Genomic DNA, 13,205 nt, shown 5'->3' with positions numbered 1-13,205 from the left:
CTAATCCAGTTTTCCTAATTATATGCTCTGCATATAGATTGAAGAGATAGGGAGATAAAATACATCCTTGTCTGACACCTTTGCCAATTGGAAACCATTCCGTTTCTCCATATTCTGTTCTAACTGTGGCCTCTTGTCCAGAGTACAGGTTGCGCATTAAAAATATCAGATGTAGTGGCACACCCATTTCCTTTAAAACCAGCCATAGCTTTTCATGATCCACACAGTCAAAAGCTTTGCTGTAATCTATGGGGGGGGGGCCCAAATCTTGGGCCCCCCCAAAAAAATTAAAGGAAAAAAAACCTAGATGTACATTTCCAAAATATAAGATAAAAAACAAATAATTGTATTTCAGTTCAACAATTACTTTGATAAAATACATATTTTGTTATGTGCAAATGGCTATAGGTACCCATTAGGTCCATAAATTACCATATAGCATATATTCAACACAAAAAACAACGACAATTTGTTGTTGACAAAAGACAGCTGGACATATAAAGGGCCCCATTACCTTCAATAGCTTAGGGCCTCATCAAACCTAAATCTGGCCCTGAGCCCGTTCCAAAAAGGCGACGCACGCCTGGGGAAGGGGCTTGGCCTTTGCGGTGCCACAAGATGCCCAGGAACACAAAGGCAAGCTGGGGGGGGGGGGAACCAGCCAGAAATGGCTCCCCCTGCTTTAGGTGTACTCCGCCGCCTTTCTCACTGAGGCTCCGGCCGGTGAAATCAATGCAATCCAAGGGCATCAGACATAGTGTTGCCAACCTCCAGGTGCTACAATTCAAAAATCGTCCCTCGTGCTATAATAACAGAGTTGAAGGAAAATAACCAGTGAACGGATCTCCAGCCTTCACCTGGAACTTGGCAACCGGGAGACCTCACCTGGTGAAATTTATTTTCACCACGGGACTTTGTTTGCTTCTATTTCACTGTATAAAGTTTGATTTTTATGACTGAATTATAAAAAGTCTGATTGATGTTTCCAGTAGCCATCAGTGCTTGTTATTTTCCTTCAACCTCCAGGTGCTAGCTGACGATCTCCCGCTATTACAACTGATCTCCCAGCCAATAGAAATCAGTTCACCTGGAGAAAATGGCCGCTTTGGCAATTGGACTCTATTGCATTGAAGTCCCTCCCCAAACTCCTCCCTCTTCAGGCTCCACCCCCAAAACCTTCCACCGGTGGTGAAGAGGGACCTGGCAACCCTATGAACGGGGTGCAACTGATGGGATGCTGGCAGGGGGAGGGTTAATTGGTTAATAGCCAATACATGAACACATGAAGCTGCCTTCTACTGAATCAGACCCCCCTTGGTCCATCAAAGTCAGTATTGTCTACTCAGTCTGGGAGCAGCTCTCCAGGGTCTCAGGCGGAGGTCTTTCACATCACCGACTTGCCTGGTTCCTTTAACTGGAGGTGCCCCTGGGGATTGAACCTGGGACCTTCTGCATGCCAAGCAGATGCTCTGCCATTGAGACACATTTTAAAAAACACCCTTTGCAAGACTATAAATTAAAAACAGAGAATTCAGAAAGGTGATGGGGAGTAGAATGGCTTGACGTCCCTGATGCACTCAGCAGCAGCGAGGTTTTTTTGCGGCCTTTTTTGCAGATTATGACAAGAGAAGACAAGGGTCACTGGAAAAGACAATCATGCTAGGAAAAAAGCAAGAGTCCAGTAGCCCCTTAAAGACGACGTTAGTCTTTAAGGGGCTACTGGACTCTTGCTTTTTTCCTACTACTGCAGACAGACTAACACGGCGACCCGCTGTGAATCATGCTAGGAAAAGTTGAGGGCAGCAGGAAAAGAGGAAGACCCAGCAAGAGGTGGACTGGCTCGCTCAAGGGAGCCACAGCCCTCAATTTGCAAGACCTGAGCGAGGCTGTCAAGGATGCAGGACGTTGCGCACGCGCACACGCGCACCCCAGCTCCTCCCGCCTGCAGGCGGCGCTGCCCGCCCGGGTTGTGCGGCGGCCAGGCGCATGCGTGCTGGGAGCGCGGAGGCCGAGCCCGGCTGCGGGAGACCTCGTCGGCGGGTGCTGGTTGCCCGCGCTGGAGCCGCTCCCGGCGCGCATGCCCAGTAGCTGCGCCTAGCGGGCACCGGCCATGGCTGAGTGGACTCCTGCCCAGGTGAGGGGTTAACCCTGCCCTGCCCGGGGAGGGTGGAAGAGGAGGGGCCCCTTGCCAACAGGGCGGGGGAGGAGCGCCGCTTGCAAGGGGGCAGGAGGAGGGGCAGGGAGCCCTCCCCCCGAGCCCTGGCTGCAGCCTGGAGGGGGGCACAGGGGAGGGGGCTCTGGGGCCTGGAGGGGGGTGGGGGAGACTGGGCCTGTGGGGATGCGGGGCGGGGGCGGGGGTTATGCTTGTTACGCTGGAGGGGGAGACAAAGAGCCCCTCCTTGGCTGCTGGTCGATTTGGGGCGGGGGGGGGTTGAGTGTGCAATTGGGGGGGGGCTTGATTTCAGACCCAGAACCTATCCTGAATGCAACCACGCCTCAGCTCTGGAATGCACGCCTGCAGAAGAAGAGGGGGTCTCTAGGCACGTGCAGAGTGCTCCACCCAGGATCAGTGGGCAAGGCTTCCAGTGGGTGTAGCCTCAGGGCCCAGGGGCTGCAGGAAAGGGCTGCATTGAGCAATTAGGGCTGCAGCTTGGTAAGGGAGGCAGGTTGGTGGAGGCAGGCTTGCCAACCTCCAGGTGGGGCCTGGAGATCTCCCAGAATTGCAACTGATCTCCAGACCACAGAGATCCGTTCCTGTAGAGAAAATGGCTGCTTTGAAGAGTGGACCCTGGCATTATATCCTGTTGAGGCCCCTCCCCAAACCCTGCCCTCCTTAGGCTCTACCCCCAAATCTCCCAGAGTTGGCAACCCTAGGTGGAGGTCTGGATGGGGTGAGAGTTTCACACTTTACACAAGGTTGTGGGTTAGCAGCCAAGCCTCAGTGGACATAGGGAACACTCAAGGGGACATGGGTAATAATCCCCACCCCCACCCTGCCAGCATTTGACCACAGCCTGACAACAGGCAAGACAATAATGATTTAGAGCGGCTCACAAATTCACGAGACTGCAGAGAGGTGTATTTGTGTGCTAGAGGCAATTTAGTTATGGGCCGTGTCTGATTGCGGCCTGCAAGAGGTATGGCACTGAAATAGGCAGGCTTCCCAGTTCGCCCCCCCCCCCCATGGCCCCAACCAAACAGATGTTCAGGAGGCAACGCACGCATTCCTGACTCATTCAGACGACCTGGGACACGCTCGAGTCAGTCCACAGCTCTGTTTCTACTGGCTGTTGGAGCAGGGTGCACTGAGACTGCGTGTGTTTGACTTCACAAGTTGGTTCTCCTTGAACGGAATAGTGTGTAATGAATTTTAAGCTCCTTTGGACAGAGTACAGCAGAACATTCTTAAACAACCTAATAATGCAAATCCGGGGCTGGGTATTCTCTGGGCTTAAAATGAAAAAGGACGCACTGCCTGGCCAAGGAAACCCAGTTCTGCACCAAGAAAAACAACAGTCTGCACCTTAGGCCGAGGGTGCAGATGAAGCAGCCTTGGCCACATTGCTTTGCTCACGTCTGGCAGAGAGCCCCCAAAGGCAACAAAACCCCCTCCCATGACAAACCATTGTATTCAGCCACTTCTCCAGCTGCTGATATTCCAGCCAGTTCTGCTCACACACGGCCCATAACTAAATTGCCTCTAGCATACAAACACACCTCTCTGCAGTCTCGTGAATTTGTGAGCCGCTCTAAATCATTATTGTCTTGCCTGGTCTAAATTCAGCTTCTTACTTCCACCCCAACTTCCAGTGCAAAGCAAAGAGTGTTAGTTTGAGAGATGCTTCAAACCACATTTTTAACCACTATACCACGCTGGCTCCCAGATTCAAGTTTAGTGGCACCGTAGAGACCAATGTGATTTTGGGGGTGTAAGCTTTCAAGAGTCAAAACTCCTTTCATCAGTATCTGACAAAGGGAGTGTTGACTCTCAAAAGTTTATATGCCCCCCCAAAAGTCATGTTGGTTTTGAAGGTACTACTGGACTTGAATCTAGCTCATTTATTCCAACATGAGCTTTCATGAGTCAGCACCCACTTCCTCAGATACAACTGGAAGACAGAAAATGATTTCCCCCATTATTACACAGAAAATTACAGAAATGGAGGGCAAAAAGGGAGGAGCTGAGCAAAGCTCCTCTGTCAAGGGCTTGAGCAGCTCCGGTAGTTTTGAGAATATAAGAGAGGTCAGAAGTTCTACTAGCCACAGGGTGGGTGAAGATCAACAGAAGTGCTCTAAAGGAGGCTAAACAAACTAATTAAGGAAGAAGTGTTCTGAAAGTAAAGGGTTATGGTACAATACAACATGTTAAGAACAATCCATCAACGTTTTTAAGAAGAGGGTCCTGTTGGGTTCTTAGAAATTATAATGGTAATAACTGAGCTGTGGTATTCTTCACCAACTGAACTGCCTGAGTTGACTTTGAGGGGAGACCCATGTAGAATATATTACAGTAGTCTAGTTTTGGTGTTACTGTAGCGTGAATCAAGGTAGCTAGATTGGCCGAGGCAAGGTGGGGGCCCCCCTTCTGGGCTAAACAAAATGGAAATAATAATGTTTTTGCGCCTGCATTGACCTGCTTCTCTAGCAGTAATGCACTGAGTCACCAAGTGAGCCAAGCCGGATGGACAACAGTTAGGGCAAACCAGCTTATTCCACCAGGGCCTTGTTTCTTCCTGCCGAATTGGGGGCTTCCGTCAGCGCAGCTGGCTTCCTTGCCCGAGCCATCCTGCAAGGTCAGCAGTCTTCATATTGCATTCCTTCTTGCCCACAGGCTTGGGAATGGGACGTGGAGCCCCAGCACCTGGCGCCTTTCCAGCCCCCTGCCCTCTTTGAGCAGACTGCCGAAAGGGAGATCTACCCGACAGCCGAGATCTCCCTTTGGACGGTGGTGGCTGCCATCCAGGCGGTGGAGAGGAAGGTGGATTCCTATGCCACACGGCTGCTGAACCTAGAAGGGAGGACAGCCACCGCGGAAAAGAAGATCTTTGAGTGTGAGAAAACGGAGCTGGAGTTCAGCAACCACGTGGCTGCCCTGGGAACCCTGATCCAGGAGTACGGGATGCTGCAGAGGAGGCTGGAGAACATGGAGAACCTGCTCAAGAACCGGAACTTCTGGATCCTGAGGCTGCCCCTGGGCCCGAGGGGAGAGGTCCCCAAGGTAAAAAGAAATGGGAACCCTGCCCCTTGCCTGCAGATCCTTTCCTTTGGCCCTTAGCCTCTGTTGCCCCAAAGACTCAGGCGAGATAGAAAGCAGATAGAACTTCCAGGCTCAGGGGCACTATATCTCTTGAGTAGAAGAAGAAGAGTTGGTTTTTATATGCAGACTTTTTCTACCCCTTAAGGAAGAATCAAACTGGCTTACAATCACCTTCTCTTCCCCTCCCCACAACAGACACCCTATGAGGTAGGTGGGGCTGAGAGAGTGTGACTAGCCCAAGGTCACCCAGCTGGCTTCATGTGGAGGAGTGGGGAAACAAATCAACTTCGCCAGATTAGTGTCCGCCGCTCATGCAGAGGAGTGGGGAAAAACGCAGTTATCCAGATTAAGAGTCCAATGCTCCAAACCACCACACCACGCTGGCTCTCCCACCAGTCCCAGTCCCTTGCCCCTCCCAGGGAGGAACCAGTGGGGGACAACTGTAGCCTTCCTGCCCTGTGGTGGGCCCCCCTGAGACATCTGGCCAGCCCACACGGGTCTCAGGATGCTGGACCAGATGGACATTTGGTCTGATCCAGCAGGGTTCAGTGACAGAGCTTCAGCCTGGCATGCAGAAGGCGCCAGGTCCCGTCTCTAAGAACATCTCTAGTTAAGAAGAAGAAGAGTTGGTTTTTATATGCCGACTTTCTCTGCCACTTAAGGGAGACTCAAACCGGCTTATAATCACCTTCCCTCCCCCTCCCCACAACAGACACCCTGTGAGATGGGTGAGGCTGAGAGAGCTGTGACTAGCTCAAGGTCACTCAGCTAGCTTCGTGTGTAGGAGTGGGGGAAACCAACCCAGTTCTCCAGATTAGCCTCCGCCGCTCATGTGGAGGAGTGGGGAATCAAACCCGTTTCTCCAGATCAGACCCCACCGCTCCAAACCACTACACCACGCTGGCACCAGGCAGCAGGTGATGGGGAAGGCCTCAGCTTGAGACCCTGGAGAGCTGTTGCCAGTCTGACCTTGATGGACGTTGGGTCTGATTCAGTATATGTCAGCTTCATGTGAATTCTTGGCTGCACTAGGACTGGGTTCGAATCCCCACTTGGCCCTGGAGCATTCTAGGCGATCTTGGGCTAGTCACTCTCAGCCTAGCAGGGCTGTTGTGATGGCAAACTGTAGGCAGGGAGAATGACATATGCCTCCTGGGAGGAAGCACAGGAGACAGAGGTAGAGAGAGGAAGAAAATGGCTTCTGTCTAAACCAGTCTGTGTCTTGGGAACATTTATTTCTCTCTCCTTTGCCTGTTCACTATTTCTGAGGCCTGCGTGTGCTTTCAGGTCCCAGTGACCTTTGACGACGACGCGGTCAGCTTCTCCACGCAGGAGTGGGCCCGTCTGGAGGAGTGGCAGAAGGAGCTCTACAAGAACATCACCAAAGGCCACTACGAGCCGTTGGTCTCTCTGGGTGAGGAGCTGGGGGTGGCGCTGGAGACTCTGCTCTGTGCAGGGCTGGGGGTTCCTCTCCAGGCGGCATCCCCTGGGAGTGGGCAGTGGAGCACCACGATGCGCATGTGTGGGAACGGCCAGAGGCTCTGGAACAGGAAAGGTTCCAGCTGGTGAAGCGGCAGAGCCCTGGAGCCAGTTCTGCACTGCCGGTTTAGCAGACAGAACAACCAGTGTTGGGTTGAGCCAGGCCTTCAAATGGACTCTGAACTTCCGAAGCACATGGAAAGAGAGATTCAGAGGGCAGCCATGTTGGACTGCAGTAGAGGAGGAAGATCCGAGCCCGGTAGCACCTTAGAGACCAACACGGTTTTCCCGGGTAGAAGCTTTTGAGAGTCGAAACTCCCTTTTTCGGATGAAGGAAAGCTCATACCCTGAAAATCACGTTGGTCTCCAAGGTGCTACTGGATTCGAATCTAGCCGTTGTAGAGAGCATGTACCGAATTCCTTTGCTTCAGCCATCAGTGAGCACAGCCACATCTCCCGCCCCGCTACCCAGAATCCGCGGGAAAAGGTTCCAGATCAGAAGGGGGGTGTCTCTTGGGCTTTGAGCCGTCTCCTCGGCCCTGGTCGCCAACCCCAGGGCCGTGATTTGTCCTGAAGGGCAGAACCGAGGGTTGAGCCAGCAGCCCCTTCACGAGCAGGAGATTTTGGGGGGCATCCCAGCAGGGGCAAGCTGGCCAGGTTTGTAGACTGTTGCCCTGCCTCTTCTCTTTCTGAGACTTCCTTGTCCCAGGTGTGCTCAGAGAAGCCGTTGCAGGGGCTGGGTGAGGGGTGAGCCAGATGCCTGCTGGGAGTTCCAAGTCTGGAGCTCACAGCAATTCTTCCTAGCCCCAGTTCTTGGGTTTGCGATCATAAAAACGATTGCTGGGGGCTCTGGACACAGGACTCCCAGCATGCACCTGGGTTGGTTCTCAGTCCCTGTGGGGCAGGGCAAAGGCCTCTGGCCCCCATGAATGCAAAAATGGTCCCGTGTGTACGTTCAGGAAAGACCGTGGAAAAACCTGCCAATGGAGCATACACAGAGGCCTGTTTCTTTCTGTCTGTATCTGAAACTGGTTCTCAAAGCTGTTCCCTATTTTAAAAAAATCTGTATCTGGGTTGGGAAATTCCTGGAGATTTGGGGGTGGAGTTTGGGGAGGGGTGGGTGTTCAGCAGGGATGTGATACCATAGAGTTCACCTTCCAAAGCGCCCATTTCCTCCAGGGCAACTGATCTCTCTAGTCTAGAGATTGGTTGTAATTCTGGGAGAATGCCACCCCCACCTGGAGGCTGGGAACCTTCTCTGTATCCTACAATAAAATCAAACTAAGAATTCCTCTCCGCCGCTGCAGTTAAGCAAGAAGCCAAAGGCGTTGCAGGGAAGGGATTCTGAGATGTGCTGAGAGGATTTGGGGAGATGGGGGCGGGCTCAGGAATTGGGAGGTAGAGGCACGTCAAGGAAGAGGGTGCAGAACTGAGTCCCTACACAGAGCCTCCTATAGTGTCTGTGTGTGTGGGGGCGGGGGGAGGTGACCCTGTTCCCACGGTTTTCTATATCAAGCAACTATGCACTAGTTCAACATCCTCCTTTCTGATCTGTTGACATGACCAGATTCTGCCATTTGCAAAGCCGGTAACCTGCCCACAACGGAGCGAGCGGAAGTGCCCCATGTCACGAATCAGGAGTTCCTGGAGGAAAGGGCCTTCCCCACAGATCTCAGGACAGGTGAGCAGCACCTGGGAACATGGGCAGCAAAGAGAGCGAGGGATCGGTCACGGACTACTGCCTTGCAGTGCCAGGGTGCCTCATAGGCAACCAAGAATGAGAAGTGAAAATACTCACTGCCAGGCCATGCTTTACCAGCCCTCCCTAAAACAGTAAGAGGTTGGTGCTGGTGAGCATCTCTACCAGGGGTGCCACACCCCCTGAAAAGACCCTGAATCACTGAATCATAGAGTTGGAAGGGACCACCAGGGTCATCTAGTCCAACCACCTGCACAATGCAGGAAATCCACAACTACCTCCCCCCACACACTCCCAGGGACCCCTACTCCATGCCCAGAAGATGGTCAAGATGCCCTCCCTCTCATGAACTGCCTAAGGTCATGGAATCAGCCCTGCTGACAGACGGCCATCTAGCCTCTGCTTAAAAACCTCCAGGGAAGGAGAGCCCACCACCTCCCGAGGAAGTGGTCTAAGAAAGCGCATGGGCCACAGAGGCATGAGAGGAACTTCATCAGCATCCTTGACCGCCTTCATTTACGCTGGTGACTAGCTTTCCTGCAAGAACTCTGTACTCACAGCAAGGAAATTAAATCAGAGTAATGCAGTAAGAAAGGGGCAGAGGGAAGCAGGGGAATCGTTAAGGGCAGAAAGGCAGGATATAAATTTTGTTAATGAATAGATGCATGGATTCTGTCCGTCTTCCCTAGAGCCTCCGCAGCAAGGCCCTGCTCCACTCCAGGGAGAACAGGGGAATGGCAGCCTCACCAGATCTTCAAGGGCTGGGAGGAGCATGGAGGAAAATGTCCCTCACAGAACCCCGTGAAGGTCTAATAGCGCTGAGAGCTGGCACCTTGAATTTCAGCTGGAAGTTTCACTGGTAGCCATTTTGGCACAGGGATAGTTTCTGCTCCTTATTCCCGGCCAAAAGCCAAGCAGCTGAATTCTGCACCAGCTGCAGTTTCCAAGGGCAGCCCCATGTGGAGCACACTAAAGTAATCAGTCTGAGAAGTTAGACAGTGGCAGTTGTCTGCACACTAGAAAAAGTGTGCCTGAATCAGCACGACATAAATAGAACCATGGTAGCAAGCCTAACGGGGTGGTGGTGGTGGCTTTCCACTGAGCCTGAAGGTGAGGCATCGAATCCCACCACTGACACCACACATGTTTCCTAAATTCCATACACCTTTTACGTAGCCTAACGGGCTTTTCTCCCCACAGGCTCTGCAGGGCCACAGAGAGCTGCTGCAGTTCAAACTTGCCTGGAAGCCACATCCTCTAACCCTGAGTCCCTCGCTCCTAACTCCAGAAGAGAGTGTGCTGACTACGCATTCTCTGGTGAGGAAAGTCCCCTGTGTATGCTCAGAGGCATTCTTCTTCTCTCTTTACTGCTGAGCTTGCTAGCCCCCACAACCAGCCTTGCTGGCTGCTTCATCCCACCCCACCCCATTTCAGTCAGCTTTCTCCGTGCAGATCTGCTTATCTTTGGAACTGCTCAGAAATGTCCCGTGCCTTGTTTAAACACAGCTGTGGTTCTCTTCCCCAGAAGCGGAGTCTTTGACTTCCAAAGAAGATCTTTTATCCTGGATCAAGCAAGAAGAACCGCCTGGGAAAGGCAAGTGGGAACCGCAGAGAGAGATCCCCCCCGATCTCAGCTATGGTGAGTTTGAGGGTGCACTCCCAAGAGGCGGGGCAAATTGTTCTCTCTTCTTCTGCTCTGGCTGCATTCACAAGCAGCCACGTGGCACATTCTGAAAAACACTCCTGTGCCCGCTCTCATCAACATTTCAGGACGTTGGTCTGCTCCATTGAGACGCCTCCTGGAGGGTCCCCAGCCGGGCCTAACAGCCGCCTCCATCCTCTGTTGCTGACCCCAGTGGCTTCTCTGAGTCAGCAGGAGGCTGCCAGGGCGAGGCTGGGAGGAGGAAGCCCTGATAGGCCTCCTTGGGGGCGGAAAGTGCCGTCAAGTTGCAGCCGACTTATGGCGACTCTGGTGGGGTTTTCAAGGCAAGAGGCATTCAGAGGTGGTTTGCCGTTGCCTGCCTCTGTGTCATGACCCTGGTATTCCTCAGTAGTGTCCCATCCAAGGAAAAACCAGGGCCAACTCAGCTTAGCTTCCGAGATCTGATGAGATCAGGCAAGCCTGGGCCATCCTGGTCAGGGCAGATGAGCAGAGGTGGGCTTGCCCTTGCCTGCCTCTGCGTAGCAGCCATGGACTTTCTTGGTGGTCTCTCATCCAAGTGCTAACTATGGCCGACCTTGCTTAACTTCTGAGATCTGAAGAGATCAGGCTAGGCTCGGCTGTCCAGATCAGGGCCAGGCCTCCCTAGATTCCCACAATCTCTTAGGAAGACGTTGATGCTCATCCTGTGAGCATTGGATGCGGGTTGCAGAAAGAAGCGTTTTCTTTGGTTTCTCTGAAATGTGCTGTCCACCAGTCATGGGGAGGGGAGCATTGTATTTTGAGCAGGAATTAATTGGGTTTTTTTCCTGTTAAGTCCGCCACACCTTGAAGAGGGTTTTCTGCCTCTGTCATCCCTTTTCTAAGGCTCCAAACTCCAGCTCTTCAATCTGCTTTGGTAAAAAGACACTCAGTCCTTCAGTTATTTTAGCTTCCTGTTTGACATTCTCCAAGAGGCAGGTAGAACTGCATGCTGTTTTCCAGAGGTCAAAGGAGAGGTTTGGTTAGCAGCATTTGGACACGAGCAATCCATCGTCTTCTTTTTGGTTCCCTTTTCTAACACTTCTTCGCTCTGATCTCATTTCTGGCGGCCCTTCTGCACTTCTTTAGTGCTCACACTCCCCAAACCATCAAGCCTTAATTATGACTAGTTTCCCATCTGTGCTGAGCAATGCGGTGACCGTCCCAGGTTCCTGGGCAGAAAATCAGAGGCCACTGTGTACAACCCTGAGGACAACAGAGAAGGAGGGGTGCCCGTTGAGGAGGTCATTTTAGGGGATAAAGTCTTGTCCTTAAGGAAACTGGGGACTGTTTCTTTTTTCTAAATAATAATAATAACTGGCTGGAACTTTGACGCCTCAGTCACCTTTCCGTGCACCAGCTGGTTGCTGGATTTCCAGGCAGTGCCCGTGAGCTTGTTTTAGGCTTCCTCTTTGGGGCCCCTTCCAGCCCAGCCGCAAGGTTCCCATTGCTCTTTCTTCCGTTTTCTGCCCCCTTCCAGATGACAGCACCATGATCAAAAGCGAGGAGCAGAATCTCGGAGTGGCTCCGAAAGCCCTCCCACCAAGCCACGGGATGCTATCTGGGACTCCTGGGGAGGACGTTTTCCAGGTCCCCAAGCCAGAAGTGAACGGCGAGAGACAGCCAACTGCCCCTCCTGCCCAACGGCTGGAGGAACCCCCCCAGGGCGACAAAAGCTGCCGCGGCCCGGAAGCAGCCCAGCCGGAAGCCTGCCTCAAAGCGGAGCCCTCCCAGTGCGTCAAGTGCCAAGAGGGCTTCTCTTGTGAGCAACAGTTTTCCTTGCACCAGAGAATCCACGCTGGAGAGGAGATGTACGGGGAAAGTGTCCTGTCATCGCTCGAACCTGGCGCCCAGCAGCTACCAGACCCCTACGCGTGCGCAGACTACAAAGGGAGCTTTGGCGAACAGCCCTTCCCCCAAACAGCGGCGCGGCCGTACGTCTGCTCCCTGTGCCCCAAGAGTTTCCGGCTCAAGACCAGCCTGTTGATCCACCAGAAGACGCACACCATGGGGAAAAGCGAGAGCGCGTTCGTGTGCCCCGAATGCGGGTGCGGCTTCAGCCACCAGGGCCAGCTCACCCGGCACCAGGCCATACACGCCGACCGGCCACACCAGTGCTCGGAGTGCCACAAGGCCTTCAACCGCAAGTCCAGCCTGGTGGTCCACCTGAAAACCCACCGAGAGAGACCCCGGCCCTTCCAGTGCCCACAGTGCCACAAAACCTTCATCCGCAAGCAGCACCTGGATGACCACACCCGGACCCACACCGGCGAGAAGCCGTACCAGTGCCCCGAGTGTGAGAAGCGCTTCGCCGAGAAGTCCAAGCTGACCAACCACTACCGCATCCACACTGGCGAGCGCCCATACCGCTGCGGCCAGTGCGACAAGCGCTTTGTGCGAGCGCACCACCTGGTGAAGCACCAGAGCAGTGTCCACCAGGCCGGGGCGAAGCTGTACTCGTGCCGGGAGTGCGGGCAGAGCTTCAGCCACGCGCAGGCCTTCGTCAGCCACCAGGCCAGCCACGCCAACGGGGAGAGGCGGCACTGCTGTGGCGAGTGCCTCAAGACCTTCGCCCGTAGGAAGTACCTGCTGGAGCACCAGCGCATGCACACGGGGGAGAACCCCTACGCCTGCCCCCACTGCGGAAAGCGCTTCCGCTACAAGCAGTCGCTCAAGCAGCACCTGCGGGTGCACGGCGACCAGCCGCCCCCTGGCACGGAGCAGGGCCCGGCACTGGGCAGCGCGGCTGAGAAACTGCCTCTCTCTCCGGCCAACCCTTCCAGCGGCACCTGAAAGCGGGCTGATGAGGAGCGTCGCTCCCTCGCCAGATTGACAGGTGGAAGCAGCCGAGCCGCTTTAAGGCATTTGGGGGGACTCACCTGACAGGCTTCTCTTTGGGTGGCTCCGGTCCAGTTTGCACGGCGGCATCTGAGGCGCCTTCTCCATCTGCGGTGACCTTGTTGCTAACCAAAGGGGGAGGTTTCGGTCGCTCAGCTGGTCTCTGAGTGCTTCTGTAGAGGCCCGGAACCCCACCCGCTCTCTTCTTCAAAGCGTTTCAGTAGTCTAAGAAATCAGCAGCTTTGCCGGTC

General features: G+C 53.8%; 1 protein-coding gene across 1 annotated transcript; it reads left to right on the top strand.

Moving 5' to 3' along the window:
- Positions 1-2,035: 2,035 nt before the first annotated feature.
- LOC130484273 (zinc finger protein 157-like) lies at positions 2,036-12,909 on the top strand. The gene is made up of 6 exons (XM_056857176.1): positions 2,036-2,134; positions 4,832-5,218; positions 6,545-6,671; positions 8,304-8,417; positions 9,961-10,074; positions 11,597-12,909. The coding sequence occupies exons 1-6, from the start codon at positions 2,111-2,113 to the stop codon at positions 12,907-12,909; spliced, it is 2,079 nt and encodes a 692-aa protein (XP_056713154.1). The 5' UTR covers positions 2,036-2,110.
- The last annotated feature ends 296 nt before the right edge of the window (positions 12,910-13,205 follow it).

The sequence above is a fragment of the Euleptes europaea genome, chromosome 11 (assembly GCF_029931775.1).
Source record: "Euleptes europaea isolate rEulEur1 chromosome 11, rEulEur1.hap1, whole genome shotgun sequence".
Taxonomy (NCBI): domain Eukaryota; kingdom Metazoa; phylum Chordata; class Lepidosauria; order Squamata; family Sphaerodactylidae; genus Euleptes; species Euleptes europaea.
The sequence above is the reverse complement of the archived record's forward strand: the minus strand, read 5'-3'. Positions and strand labels throughout refer to the sequence as shown.